This window comes from Pezoporus wallicus, unplaced genomic scaffold (assembly GCF_028554395.1).
Source record: "Pezoporus wallicus isolate ANWC-B61680 ecotype Strahan unplaced genomic scaffold, APGP_CSIRO_Pwel_v1 contig_6464, whole genome shotgun sequence".
In the NCBI taxonomy this organism is placed as follows: domain Eukaryota; kingdom Metazoa; phylum Chordata; class Aves; order Psittaciformes; family Psittacidae; genus Pezoporus; species Pezoporus wallicus.
The window spans coordinates 4,892,088-4,907,975 of NW_026642130.1; the positions used below are offsets into that span (position 1 = coordinate 4,892,088).

Consider the following 15,888-nt stretch of genomic DNA (forward strand, 5'->3'; position numbering starts at 1 on the left):
TCTCTTTCAAACTTAATTTGCAGTGATTTTCTTGCAGCAATATGAGAATAAAAGAAGATGATAATTGATTTCAACAGTAAGCAATTACACAGGATGACTTTTCTATGGCAAATGTCTAATTAAGAGACAATTAAGAGCCCACCTTATCAAGCCTTTAAGCATCGCTTCTGAGGTATTCATAAGATGCGCAAGATGCACAACTTTCTGTATTCTGTTATATTGCAAATTCACCAAAATACTGGCTCCAAACTTTTAACCCCTCACAAAAAATTTATACTTGGACACATGATCTGGATCTGAAGGGAAGAAACAGCTTCTGTTCAACTGAGAGAAAATATGTGAAGATTATGAACATTGATAAATAACATCAGTGGCAAGGCTGACACTGGGCTAAAAATATCTCACCAAAAGTAACAATGAATGTTTTTTTATGAGTATGAAACATGCATATACACAGATGTCAGTTATATAACCCATTTCTTATATCATTAAAGAGTAAACACCAGCCTATTCTTTCAGCTTATGAAAACACAGTAAAAAGCAGGCACATTTCTCTCACATATTCCTCTCCCCTAATTAACAGATTTTTTTTTAACTGCGTGACTTTTACTACTGCAGCAGAATCACATCTGCCTCCTTAGTCTGAATTGCTACATACAAATGCCTATTTCTCCCAAAGGCTTTTCTAAGAAGCATCTGTAACAAAAGAATTGTAGGCGCATACCTTAACCTCTTGGTTGGCAAAAACCTCCACATCAACCCCACAGGCAACCAGAGTGGAGATATCACAGTCCATGCTACGGGCTGGCATCCCCCTCTGTTGTACACAGAGTTAGGCAACCTCGGAGTTACAAATGATTAGAAGAAAAAAACCAAATCTTCACGTCAGTATTGCAGTTGAACAGTCCAAGATCCTGTTTCAATGCTGACAAGAACTGCAAGCTTCCGACACAAGCTCTTTGCACTTAACTGAGTTGCTCCTTGCTTTTCCCCCGTACACCCACCAACTGAGCAGGCACAGCATAGTAACAGCGCTATTCCATCTCTCATGGCAATGACATCACCACAAAGACTGACATAATCTAAATCTATTTTTTTCAACCCTTTTATCTCTAGGCAGCACAGCGGATCAAATTGAACATGATTATGTGCTAAATCTGAACTCAGACTAAATCAATTCAAGCAGCGTTCACTGGCAACTGAGTCATAGCTGTTGTTTCAGCTGAGTGCTTATGTTGGCAAAAAAGATTGCCTGACGCTGAAAGGTCCGCTCGGAGTGTAAATTAACCCGGCATTTAGAGCCACTAAGCTCAAGGTAATGTTTGTTATACTGCAAAACCTACAGCAGCATACTAATAAAAAACCCTCAAAGAAACAACCAGCAAAACCCCTAGCATTCTGTTTTTAATAGCTCTAACTCCTCTTTTTTAGTAATGCACACTTTATAACCCCACACATGAGATCATCATGGTCCTGTCATCAGGAGTGATCAACATACTGCAAATGTGATCCCAGTGCTTAGATATACAAGTTGAACTGTGACTCATCTTCAGAAAGATCAGAGGCATGTACGCGTGTGATTTGGTAGTCAATAGCCCTTCAAAGAACAGAACATGAAAATTTCCCTTGAAAATAGGACTTTGCACTAGGCAAACCTTTATACCATCTGTCCTTAGAGCTGCTCCTCCATGAAGGTAACAGTATTCAACTGAAAGAAACAGATTTAGAAGGGGAAGATGTTTTACACCTGCTGACTCAGTGGTCTGTTTATTCTTTGCCATTTTATTTTTTAATGATAGAAATAAAATACCTACAAATTCAGGAATTATAAAGTTGATCTTTATACCAGACTTCACTATTTTTTTCAGAAGCACAGAATCACAGAATGGTTTGGGCTGGAAGGGACCTTCATGACCATTCAGTCCCTGCCCCCTGCAATGAGCAGGGACACCCTCCCCTAGACCAGGTTGCTCCAAGCTCCATCCAACCTGGCCTGGAACACTTTCAGGGATGAAGCAACCACAGCTTTTCTGGGCAACCTGTGCCAGTGCCTGACCACCCTCACGGTAAAGAACTTCTTCCTAATATCTAATCTAAAGCTCTCCTCTTTCAGTTTAAAGCCATTCCACTTTGTCCTATACCTGCAGGCCCTTGCCAAAAGTCCCTCTCCAGGTTTCTTGTTGGGCTCTTTAAGCACTGGAAGTTGCTCCAAAGTCCCCCTGGAGCCTTCTCTTTTCCAGACTGAACAAGCCCAGCTCTCTCAGCCTGTCCCCATAGCAGAGGTGCTCCAGCCCTGAGGATCTCTGTGGCCTCCTCTGGACTCGCTCAAGCAGGTCCACATCCCTCTTGTGTTGGGGGCCCCAGAGCTCTAATGTTTTATTTTGTGATCCATAAATTACTTTTAATTGTTGCAAGCCTAGAGATGACATTTTTTCCTAAATCAGATTAACAGGTGGAATTAAAATATTTAACTATTGATACAAACCTAGCAGCAGCACCTAGCTCAATGTAAGAGGCTGTTCTGCTCAACTCTGTTTCACTGACAGATACTGCAGCTTTTTTACCATGGTTCTGTGATGCTGCCCATAGTTTGCTACTGATACTTTTAACTAGGCTGCCTAAAACTGTATCAGGTACGTATGCTGAACTGTGGTCAGTTTGGGCTGCAGACTACCACACCCTTAATGAACTTCAAAATCAAGACATGTGGAGAAAATATATCAAATTCTTCGCATCAAAACTGTGCATTCAGACACCTAAAACAGAAGTGGCTCCAGATCAGACTCAAGCCACCCAGCTTCTTTCCTTACTCTTTTTGCCAGCACTGTAACTGGTAAGTGTGGGGAATTCCAGAGCAGGTGATAACAGAACAACTTTTGTGGAGTAACCCACCCTTCACCCGTCCGAGCTGGCAGTAGGGTTAGATGCGGATACAGAAAGGCTGAGATCTCTTATCAGAACATTCTTTTCCAAGTTCTGTTAAATTAATTTCCCACTTTTTATCTTGCTTTTTTAGTAGCCCCCTCACCAGTGATCACAAACTAAGATCCAGAACCAGGACACAAACACATCGCAGCAATAATGGTGTTACAAACCAAGAATATACCAGTCAACAGCCATGGACAGGGCAGTACAAGGCAGCAAGTTAATACGGTTTATCAAGATAATCAACTGTTTTGCACACCAGGAACTTAATCACTGTCAAGCTTTTTCATAAACCACAGGAAAAGAAAGAAATTTGAAGTTAACATTTTTGTGTATGTTTAGAGGAACTTTTATTTGCATATTTGAATCACAGAATACCACATCATAAGGAATCTCAAGGATCATCTGGTAGCAACCTTTCTTGGCAAAGTATGGCCCAGACTAGATGTCCCAGCACCCTGTCCAGCTGAATCATTAAAGTGTCCAGTGCTGGGGAATCCACCACTTCCCTGGGGAGATTATTCCAATGGCTGATTGTTCTCATTGTGAAAATTTTTCCTCTTGTGTCCAACCAGAGTTTCCTAAGGAGTAACTTGGGCTAGTCACCCCTTGTCTTCTCCATGGGACTCCTTGGAAAAAAGGGAGTTTTCATCTTCTTTGTAGTCACTCTTTAAATACTGGAACATGGTGACAAGGTCTCCCCTGCACCTTCTTTTCTCAAGGCTGATCAAACCCAGCTCTCTTAGCCTTTCCTCACAAAGGAGGCTTCCTAGTCCTTTGGTCAGCAATATCTGAGTATTGCATATACATGATATTATAGAAAAAAAAAAAGCCCTAAAAATGCCCGATTGAAGCTCCAAGTGGGCAGGATTGGAAAAATCATGAGATTTTTCATGAGAAGTTAGTAAGCAGTTATCAAAGGCCTTGAAGGAATCAGTGAAAGCAAAGACAAGTCACATATATCTGAGCCTAATGAAAATTTTAGCAGAAATGAACCAACAGGATGAAAAGCTGAAACAAATGTTTGAAAAAGATCAAGAATGACATGGTGGGGATCATTTAAGATCTAGAACAGCATCTGAAGTGATGCTTGTCCTAAGTATGGTTTCATAGCAGTGATGGAAAAAAGATCTTACAGTACAGAGCTACACTGAACAGTTCCATCAGAATTTATTTCATTTTTTCATTTTTAAAACTGTCACCTATCGATTTCAATTGCCTATCTCCTTAACCTTCTTATGAAAACTGGTATGCAGTATGCAAACTGACCTGTTCCACATCATCATCATTCTTGTATGTCTACTTTCATCTTCAAAACAGAAACACTGAAATTTTCCCACTCCATCTGAGTAAAGAAACTGTACTGAGATCACAATTACTTTTCATGTCTAGTTTCTTCTTGCCTAAGCACAACCTATTTTTTCCCGAGCTCACTAGGCTATTTTAGTGAGCTCTTTAGAGAGACAACCTATTTGGATTTTCTTCTTGAAAACAATGGTTAAATAGCAGAAGAACTCTGCAGAGTGTTTGCACTTTAACTTATGTCTTTCAATATACATCATATTCTGTTTATTACTACTCATTTCTCATTTGAAATCAAGACATAATCCTATGGGAGATTTTTTATCAGAGCACTCTACAATTCCATATTGTGTCATCTAAGGTTAATAAAAATAATAATATCAGATTAATAAGTTTTTCACTATGAGGGTGCTGAGGCACTGGCAGAAGGTGCCCAGAGAAGCTGTGGCTGCCGCATCCCTGGCAGTTTTCAAGGTCAGGTTGGATGGGGCTTGGAGCAACCTGATCTAGTGGAAGGTGTCCCTGCCCATGGCAAGGGGTTGGAACTGAATGATCTTGAAGGTTCCTTCCAACCCAAACCATTCTATGAGTCTATGATAATTTAAAATTGATTGAGTGCTTTCTCCACATCATGAGACTTCGCTTTCAATCAAATTTAAAGAAAGATTCTTCTAAAAAAAAAAAATAAATCTCAAATCAGGTTCTATATGGTCTTGCTAAATTCAATTCACCCAATTTGCAAGAAAAAATAAAGCCATATTTCATGCATACTTTAAAGTATCACATTCAATAAACAGAAATTGCTATAGACACACATGCACTTCAACATACACATAGAACTCTTTCAGTAGGTTCTCCAGATCACAAACTGCTGCAAATCACAGCTTTTGTACTAACACGTGCATAAGAAAGCCACAGTCTTTTTGGCACACGCTAAGCCAGAGGATTTGTGGATCACATGTATACCTCAAGGCTTCACCTGGAAGTTAAAGGCTAGACAATATATGGAATATTAATACTGACAACTACAAGCCAGTATTTTCCTTCCAAGAAAACAGTTGGTGCTGAGGACCCAACATCAACTGTATACCTATTTCAAGAGGAATTATTTTAGGCTAGTTCTAGTATGCCCTGTGGACTGGTATACAGCAGCAGCCCAGCAGACAGAGTCCTGGAGGTTTCCTCTGGTTGAGGTTCATCTGAAGGGAACCCACATACAAAGCACTCTGCGATGTGAGCCAAAGCACAGATGGTGGAAGGCCGTTTTAGAAGAAAATTACCTGAACTAGAACGCTAATACAAGTGCATCCGAAAGTACATAACTCTACTGCTGTTCCCTACCAATTTTATATTGGGCTTAAGACTATGACCACTAGTTCTGAGAATGGAGAGAGAGCAGAGAGTTTTGAGCAGTCATTCAGAAGTTTCTGAATTCATTTCAGGTTTTGTCCAGAGTAACAAATTAAAAGGGCTCTATTCACTATATAAGAATATTCCAGGGGAGCAAATTTAAGAGCAATTGAGACCCACTTGTATATGTAGGCTGAGTATGGAAATACCAAGTTTTTACAGTGCTGTGTATAGCCATCAAGTAGGGTAGAACACAGAATACTACTGATTAAACATAATTCTGGGTGGTATTCACTCTTGTGAAGGCACAAGAACTAAAGTCATCCCATAGCATCACTTGACTCTCTGATGATCAACACTGATGATGATCATGTCTTATACTTGAATCAGCAATCCACTTCCAAAAGGCAAAAAGTTCCCCATATCAGAAGGAAAATAAGTCATGCTGTTCCAGCAAGGGACAATCTTGCATTCTGGATTTGTACAGTGCCTGGGATAACACAGTCGTAATGTATAACCTTCACCCTGGTGCATGGAGCTTTTGTTTTTCTACAGCGTTAATACAGTTGCAGCTGTGTCTCAGCTCGAGACATATAAATAGGACTACAGATTTGAGGCTTTTCAAGCTCAATTGTCAAGTTATTAAAATAATTTGTGCAAAATCCTGACCCTCCTTTTGCAAGCAAAATACTGCTTAGCCTTAGGGAAACTTCACTGTCTAGACTTCACAGTAACATCAGCCACATTGTAAACAAAAATACCAGCTGAATTCAGAAGCAAACGTGACATTTTTTGTTCACCTGATGAAGCTTGTGCTCATCATTACTAGTAATAGATTAATTATTTCTGTAGCAGTTCTGCTTGCAGGTGCAAACCGTATTAAGGGGCTGTATAAATCCCAAACAACAAAAAGAACCCCTTCATCAATGACCCCTTGACACCTGAGAGAAACACCATGAATGGCTTCACATTATGCCCAACTCATATGTTTTTAATTATGAACATCTTAATTGATCTCATTCAGCCAACTACACAAGTCAGAAGTATTTAAACCAGGCTCCCTTACGCACTTGTGCTAGGAATACACTTTTACAAATATAATCCTATTTTCTAACAGAATTATGGAGGATAAATACTTCTAAAAACCCACAAAAACTTGGTAACATAAGAGACAGGCCTGAAAAAAGCCCAGGAAAAAGGTTCTCCCAATGTCTGTGTCTGCAGCAGAAGATAAGAAAGGCCAGGCACACACATTCTTCAGGAGCAAAGTTAGCTCCTTCAAAGAGGTCTTTCATAAAGACTTTAACAGAATCTGGAGTACTGAAGACTGCATAGGGTTCAGCTCAGCCACAGAAGGAAAAAGAACATGCACAACTATTTCTTTGCTTATGGCAGTGAGCATTGACTCATGCTCAAGTAGATTACCCTCAAAAGGACGGAAGTAACAGATAAACCCAGCGAGACAAATGCACAAGCAGCACATCAGACTGCTGGGCCAACAACTGGGAACTGAGGGGAGGGAGGTCCTCTCATCACTAGCCACCCTGCAGATTATGTTCTGATTTATGAAAGGGTGAACAATTGGCACTCTGAAGACACAATTCAGAGAGAGACGTCTGAACGCAAATGAGGGAGATTTGAAAGCAAATGAGATAAAACAGATTACTTAATGCTATGAGCTAGAATTAACAAACTAGATAAACACACTGTTACCTGGAAGTAACATTCCCACTCTATATTCCCAAACAGAACTGTCATTAAATATTATGTTGTTAAATTATGCCTCTTTTTTTCAACAACATTGTGAGGGTTTTAACTCTTGGTGTATACCCTTTTTAATAGATGGAAAAGCCTGGAGATTCCATTAATATCCACTAGCAAACTTCTCCAAGAGAGGAGTCAAAAGCTGAAACAATAGTGTGTTAAGCCAGAGGATGCCTATCTGCCCCAACTTACTTATTCCTAGGTTCTAAATTACTATCCAAACTTCCTGAATTTTCAGAGGCCATGGGACACAGCAGTACCACAGATATAAAATAAGGCACCTACAGCATCTCTGAACCACCCATCCCCTGAAGATGAACTATACATTAAATAAAATACTTTTCAGATAGAAAATTTAACTGGCATTTACAGTGAAGAAAGAACAATGAATTATCCAACAGCTACAAAAGCACTGACTTCTCCAAGTTGAGTTTGACCCCCAAAGGTGAAGTTTCTGTAAATCCTAAATTGGCAACAAGTGTGGAAAAAAGGACTTGGATTCATCCCTTCTCATTACAAATAATTATTCCTGTGGGTTGAAGATTTTTAGAGACAGAGAATTTTAGCCAGTAAAAAAGAAAATGGAAGTTTAATTAAACTTAGAATAACCCTAAATCAATAAATTCCTCATGCATGCAGAGAAAATCCCTAGCTGAACCATGCCTTGGCTGGCCTTGATTTTTTTGAAAGGTAACTTTTCTACATTGTGTTGATATTTTGTGTTTCTGTAGCCAATAACTTTCTGTTAGTCACGCTTCTAGATCTTAGATCTGAGGGTCCAAGACTTATAAAATAAAATAAACCATAAACATTATGAAGGATTTCTCCCTCCTTTAATAAGGATAATATTAAGCACCTCAAAGACCCACATACGCTAATGTGAGAATACTTCAGTGCCTGAATAAATGACTATGTCGTTTAGGCAACATCATTTTGCTGTCTCATTTAGCTACACACGAGTTTCAACTCTGAGTCAGAAGTGTTCAATTACTTTAACATAGCAGCATCATTCATGGTCCTTAGCTTCCAAGTATATGCAGGGAGGCGTGAGGGGGTGGAAACCAGTGCATGAGTCTTCTGTCTGCGGGAAGAGATTACAGATCATTCCATGTGCCAGATCCACACAGGATAAGAACCATTTTGGTTCCCAACTACAGAACCCTCTCTCTTAAAATGCGCTGCCACAGTTCAGAAGTCAGGATATTCTCGATTCATTTTGTAAACAGATGACCACCCGTGGAATACACAGAATCATAGAATAGTTAGGGCTGGAAAGGACCTTAAGATCATCAAGTTCCAACCCCCCTGCCATGGGCAGGGACACCTCCCACTAAACCACGCCACCTAAGACTCTGTCCAACCTGGCCTTGAACACCGCCAGGGATGGAATACATAACACATGCAGGAATCCCTGATAAGAGAATGAGATCGTAACCCTGCAGTGTAAGCTAAATTTATTTGCAGCCTGTCTGCATAGTATCATAGATAAACTGAAACCTATGCAGTTTTAAATTAAAAGAACTAAACATAGATCCCCACATCCTGGCATATACATTGCCATTATAAGCGACAAATCTGGGACTTAATTTCGTTGCTTCAGCAAGGATAGCTAGTGCAACTGGAGATGCCTTAAGAGGATCCATGCATAGGGTTGACAAATGTGATAAAAGACCTCTGGAAGACTCTTCTCTTCTGAACCATCAGCCAAGAGGCTCTTTAAGATATTTAATTAGCACTAATTCGGGCAACTGAATGCCTCTTATACACTCAATGGACTCTAGAGTGGAATTTTGCTGACCTGTCACTTGATGTGCAGTTTAACATGAGCTGTATTGCCCTCTAACCTCTGCTGACAGCTACAGAAACTTATATAGTGCGTATGTACATACGTAAAAGATGACATTTAAATTTAAGTGTTGATCTTTAACTGAATCCTACACATAATGTTACCACTGTGACTAAATTTTTTCAACAGCAAGATAGGAATGGTGATACCTACTATGTAGATGTAAAGCAATGTTAATGTCACATATAAAATACATTTCTAATTAGTAGATTCTTATGCTAGCCCAGTGCACCGAGGGCTGCAAGAACCTCTTGAAACCTCAGGCTTCTTAGTTCACACTGGGAAGATGGAGATGCTCACAGGCTGGCACTGAAGCAAGATGCTGAAGAGATGGATTCAGTACCTCACAAACTACCTTTGTGACCTTGGATGAAGAACACACATTCAGAAGAGCTCAGAGCCCTTGTGCTTTATTTGGATTTTAAGTGTAAGCTGGGCAAGACAGGTACTCTCCGTTATTAAATGGTTTTTAATGGATGATGGTGCTTGGGATAGGCCTGTAATACTCCTGCCAAAAAAATCCTATGATTTACAGTTATCCATGAACTCTGTTAGCAGTTTCAAGATGTATTTTTAAATCATTTCCATGTACTCTCGCTTGTCTCAGACTAGCAAGGGTATTTAACATGCCTGTATGTTTTCCTTGTCATTTCAGACACTTCATCACAGCAAAATGCCCTTGAAGGAAGAGCCTGGAATGCTCACTGCTGTGAGAGACCAGCCTTATCTCTCAGCTGCAGCTCTGCACAGGACACACAGGTGAGAGATTTAATGGCTGTGCTGAGAAAACAGTGCTTATTGCCAAGCCAGCAAAAGCAGTCAAGTTCAAAGGAAAAAGAAAAAAGGAGTAAAATGTCAAGCAGCATGCAGCCAGCTAATAATGAAGTGATGAATAATAGATTTCTTACGCAATTGCTATTTTATCCCGATATTGCAGGGTAGGTATTTAGTTTGCTGCCACACTTTAAACCACATGAGTTTCTTGATCTGTTAATTCCCTGATGCAGCTGCAGACAAGGAAGAAAAAGTGTTCATACTTGAGATTTACCATATACAAATACCCATTTTTGTCTTCATTACAGACAGAAGACACTGTCCTCTGTTTTGATAAATTCTTTGCTATTATTTTGTTATTTATGTTCAAAGGACAGATTAAGATTAGGTAATAAGGGACCCAAAAGTCAGATACAAAGCTTCCCCAGTGGCTCTCAAGTGAAATGTGAAATCTGTTAAGGAAGTTGTGTTCTTCCCCCCCCTACAGCATGTACCTTATGGTTGGGAATAAAAAAAGAAAACTGGGTAATTCTAAAATATCAGTGAACTTGTAATTTATTTATAAAATCACCAGAGTCTCTCCCCACAAGGCTGATTTCCTGATTTCACTAACAGGAGAAAGAGACCATGTCGGCACATTTAATTGCCTGTATCTTACATGGAGATGTAAGAGAGCAGATTTAGTTTCTCCCTTCTCCTCTCCCTAAAAAACTGACTTATTTTCCCACATAGAACTTGAGAAATAGTCATTTCATTGACCCAGACCAGGAAAGGACCAAACCACACTTCATTCTTCTGTTTTGCACTCTCAGTTTACTCAGTATTTCAGTAGTTTTAGAAAGTGTGATACAGCTCTAAACAGATATTAACTAAAATAAAAGAGCTAGTTCCCATACAGTCATCTCACACATGAAGTACCAGTACCATGGTCATTCTATATGTTAGTTCACTCTAAGAAAAAAGGGCATTACAATGCCTTGTAAATATTCAATTGTCAGTAATTAAATAGCAGATACATTAAAAATATGAGTGACAGAAAACTGATCTTATTTCAAAGCAACCTATGTATATTTAAATGATCAGCTTCTATCTGAAACATGGAGCTGTGAACAGTGCTATTACACAAAACTACACAGTTTTCTAGTAGAGGAACATTACCATGCAAAAATTCTAACTCATTCTAGTTTTTAAAGTCTCCAGGAATAAAACCTTAAGTATTTCTGACTTGAAGTATATCTGGCCAAATTAGAGCTACCACTATGATGCCAAATACAGCAAAAGCCCCCATGTGTACAAGTGCAGATTTCTCCCACTTTCAAAGAACAGTATCTGCAGTTACAGCAGTAAGCTAAATCTGTAAGAAATACTCCAAGTTTTGATGTAGAATCTACACCTTCCCCTTATACAGGGAATTAGAGTTTATCACATAGCAGTAGACCACTTAGTTTTCTCTTTAGTCAATTTAATTAGAACAATGTAAATAAGATATGCAAAGAGATAACGTCAGCACTGAAGCACTCAAACCAATCAAACCATTAAGAGTTAATACAACAGCCTGAATTTACATATAATGTAAATTCTTCAGTTTGTTAGTATAAAGACAAATAATTACTGATTTATTACCATACAAATTTCTGGAATAAAATATTTACTCAAACTTCATGTACAAAATCAAAAGTAGTTCCTCTGCCCCTAAATGCAGAAGGAATTACAGGTTAAGAACTATTTTAGCACTACTTCTAGAGAAAAGCTGAGCAACTAAATACTACTTTGTAATGCAAAATTTAAAAGGACAGAAAAAGAACGATGCTTTCCCACCATTTTAAAATCAGCACCCTCAAACAGCAATTTTGCATGCTGCAACTAACAGAATAATGTGTTTTTAATTTACATTTCTGACTTTATAATTTTATATGTAAAAGTGATGGAGAATTCAGTTGTACAGAATTTGCTTTGTCTGGAATTGAAATATTACTTCCTTCGGTGAATGGGAAGCTATAGGTGCTGTTATTTTCAACTTGAATTTATACAAGTGATCTTGTATAAATTATTTATACAAGTCCATGTAGTTTTAAATTCAAATGGAAGAACAGAAGATATCTGACAGATACTTCATTTTTAAACAGCAGATACAAAGAACCAAACCCAAGCTCTTTTCTTCCATTACCTCAGATCTTCTCTATTTATGACTGTACAGGATCTGCTGTAACTCAGGAAGCCACTGAAAATGCCTGAACTGGAAAAAAAGAGTCTCCTGTGTTCCCTCTACAGCCTGTTTTTACAGAGTAAAGTTTTCTAACTGCTTCATTTTTGTCTCTTACATTACTTTTGGGATCTCATTATCTGAGTGTTTTCTTGGTTTGGTGCATCATTTACAAACTCTAATAAAAACCATCTGAAACTTTCACCTCAAATCAAAGCCAGTGGGTTTAGATTAACCTCAGATTTGATCAATTTGGGGTTGTGTCACCAAGTCATAAAACCACATGACTGGACAAGAATAATCACAGCTTTCCTAAATATAGGTACAAGTGCAGTTGGCAAGCACAAGCCTACACAACTTCAAGAGATTTGTGGAAGATGTTTTTAAAGAGATCATTGTAATCCATATACTCAAATGCTAAAAAAACACAGCAAAAGTTTCAAGCTAGTATCTTTTTGAAGAGAATCTTTAGAAGATTTTGTCTAGCAGGTTTATTTCTGATAAATTTGGGATCATAGAATAGTTAGGGTTGGAAAGGACCTTAAGATCAAATATATAAGTTATCTGATACATTACTAGCCAACAAATTGTTAATGCAGAGAAAATGAGATTGGTATAGGAACTGTTAAGTATAGAAAAGGATAGCAATGCATTCAGTGCCAACAGAGGAAGTACCACTCCAGGAAAAGGCTATTAATACAGCTTCCATTGAAATGGATTATTAGCAGTAATTTTATGTGGCATATTAATGCCAACCCACACACAACCCATACAACAGACAAGCACTAAACAAAACTGCCAGTGGCTTAAGGTTTTCAAAGCCCAGAAGGATCAAGATTGGGACTACAATTTATCACAGACCAGCAGCATAGGTAAGGAAAGATCACCAGCACTTGGAAAAAGCCAACACAGTCCCAGGTCTCAGCAGTATACTTCCAGAATAAAGACAAATCATGTCACTTCACCCGAGCTCAACACTCAATACAGTTTGAAGAAAAGATAGATGAAAGATGACAATGGTATAGCAAACAAATAGAGCTTTTTATTTAATGGCAAGTCTGTAAGATGTCTGTGGGAATGCTAACTGGACAGCATGATTGCCATTGTTGTTGGAAAGAAAAGGACAGGAGTAATTTGAAAGATTTTTAAAGCTAAGTGTGGGAAGGAAGAAGTGCAGAGCAAAGGTGGTGATAAACTCCAAATGGATCCATAAAACAGTGGCATGAATAAGTAAGAGTGTCTGTACTGGAGAGAGGAGAAAGGAAGCCTGGGCATACTCCTATTTCATATTATTCTGCATCATCTGCTAGTTTAGAATCATGATCACAATGATTCATAAGGAAGAAGCTTAACAGCAACATTGAATAATGAAATAGCATGGGAGAAAGTGTGGGAGTTGTGAAACACAAGCTCAGCTAAGAGATCATTATGGGTGATACATTTCTTTCAGCCATAGAAGCAGGGGGAAAGCAGAGTTCTTGAAATTTGCTGAGCATGGATCAAATTAGATTGTCTTGGTTTGTCACCTGGAATCAGGACATAGATTGCAACATAATCAGCATAAAAGAACAAAAAGGACGTCAGAAAAGGAACAGGAATTTGGTTTCACTCATTCAAGTTTTTACATTGCCAGCAAAGCACACGTAAGTGTCCATTAAAATGGGCCAGCTGGATTTAAGGAGCCAGATAAGAACTGCGAAGCTGAATTAACTCCAGCTTTTGAGCCGATTACTAAAATCATGTGAAAAAAGCAAATGACCCAAGGCAACTTAAAGAGGGTTCCTTCCAGGAGAGACAACAAAGCACAGAACAATAGGTTACATTTTATTTAAATTGGGAATACAGTATTAAACCCAAATCTGACAGAAGCCCATTAATAACTTACACTAAGATCACACTGGAAGCTATTTTACTTACATAGAGCCCAATTTTAATTTGGATAAAAACTTCAAGAAGTGCCAGTTGAAGAAGTGCCCAAATTTGTGTGATAAAATTATTCTGATGACTTAAATCAGCACAAGCAATTGATCATTTTAAATTAACTGGTCTGCAATGATAAATTTAAGTGTGGGCAAACAGGAATCAGCAGAATCCTGATCATGGCTCCACTAAGGGCAAATTGTGCCTGACAAGTTTGGTGGCCTTCTACAACAGGGTTACAGCTCTGGTACATAAGGGAAGATCACGTACCTGGACTTGTGCAAAGTATTTGACACTGTCCCACACAACACCACTGTCTCTGAACTGAAAAGACATGGATTTGGTCAAGCTATGAACAGCACAAGTACTCAGTCTTCACATGTTGTTCAAAACATATTGCTAGTTTACTTAAATAATTGACTACTGAATGTTTTAGCTGATCCCATTCCTCTAAGCCAGGCTGAAACTGTACCCACCTTATGCATTACCTTGCTTTCCAAGTAATCCTATATACCTCAGTAGGGCTTTGCCAAATAAGACAACAAACATACACATACATGAGGCAGACTTCAATCATAATGCAACATCACTAGCCCTGGCCACAGAAAGCAACGGGAACAAGTCCAGCTCTAGCCAGAGAGTCAGGAGGAGGAGATGGGACCAGAGGTAAAACTAGAAAGGCTGCAAACTATGTCCAAGGCTACAGTGCTTGTCCAAAGACAGGACTTGAGATAAACAGACCTATGTAATTCAAGCCAGAAATAAAGGCTCTATCCTGAGCTTAAGAGGAGTTCCTGGATCAATAAGCAGGAGGTGAGACAGGTCACAGTAACTGAATCCTGCTGGTGATACAAACCAGCATGTGCTGGCCACACATGTTATTAGGCAATAATTAAGCTATTTCAAGGAACCTGTTCTGAAATGGCTGTTGGGAATCAGAGCTGACAACATGGAGACTTCCAGACTGTGTGGAAGTTCTTAGGGAAAATACTGTTTGTCCTCAGCCAAAAGTACGTCATGGGCCATTTTAACAAATTGGTTGAAAACATTCTCTCACATTATAGTGCTGGAACCCTTGCCAGAACATTATCTGATTTACAGCAGCAACACAGCCTAAGACTATAGCATTAGATATTACACTTTCATGTTTATTAGGATTGAATTTCTTCTTGGTAGATACTCGCTGACATTCAGTTGAGTGACCCACAGCAATACGTCAATTTAAGTTTTCAAGAAAATTATGACAAGCCAGGCAAAACATAAGTTTCCCTTTAAAACCAATTTAATATACAGGCTATAAACTGCTCTAGGGTCTAGCTAAACTGCACTCCTTCAGTTTGCCCATTCTCTCAGCTTTGTTACTAAATCAGGTATAGCCAACTATTTATACCACCTTATCTGGTAGCACTGCCAGTTTGCTCACTGAGGACAAAGAAATCTATTTTACTAGGTTTGCAAGCAAGCACAATGAAAAAATTATTTCAGGCTCATATCCTAGCTATATACAGGATACCACAGATGGCATATAACAATGACAAGCTGTACCTGGAATACTGTGTTCAGTTTTGGTCCCACTATATAAAAGATGTGGTCAGGCTGGAGAAGGTCCAGAAAAGCCACAAGGATGATCCAAGGACTGGGTAGCCACATGAAGAAAGGCTGAAAGAGCTGGATTTGTTCAGCCTTGAGAAAAGAAGGCTCAGGGAGACATTATCATCATGTTCTACTGTGTAAAAGTTGGCTAAAAACAAAACAAAACAAAAAAAAAAACAAAAAAAAACCACGAGACTCCCTTTTTACAAGG

General features: G+C 38.9%; 1 protein-coding gene across 3 annotated transcripts in view; it reads right to left on the bottom strand.

The window, feature by feature from the left end:
* The window catches only part of RCAN2 (regulator of calcineurin 2), a 72,943-nt gene that overhangs the window by 38,362 nt on the left and 18,693 nt on the right, over positions 1-15,888 (bottom strand). Inside the window, exon 1 of one of the 3 annotated variants that reach the window (XM_057427536.1) lies at positions 725-1,158. The exons of the other annotated variants lie outside the window; for them this stretch is intronic. Coding sequence (XP_057283519.1) covers positions 725-811 — 87 coding nt within the window. The 5' untranslated portion in view covers positions 812-1,158. Of the gene's footprint in view, positions 1-724; positions 1,159-15,888 lie in introns of those variants that run through there. 3 annotated transcript variants of the gene reach the window in all.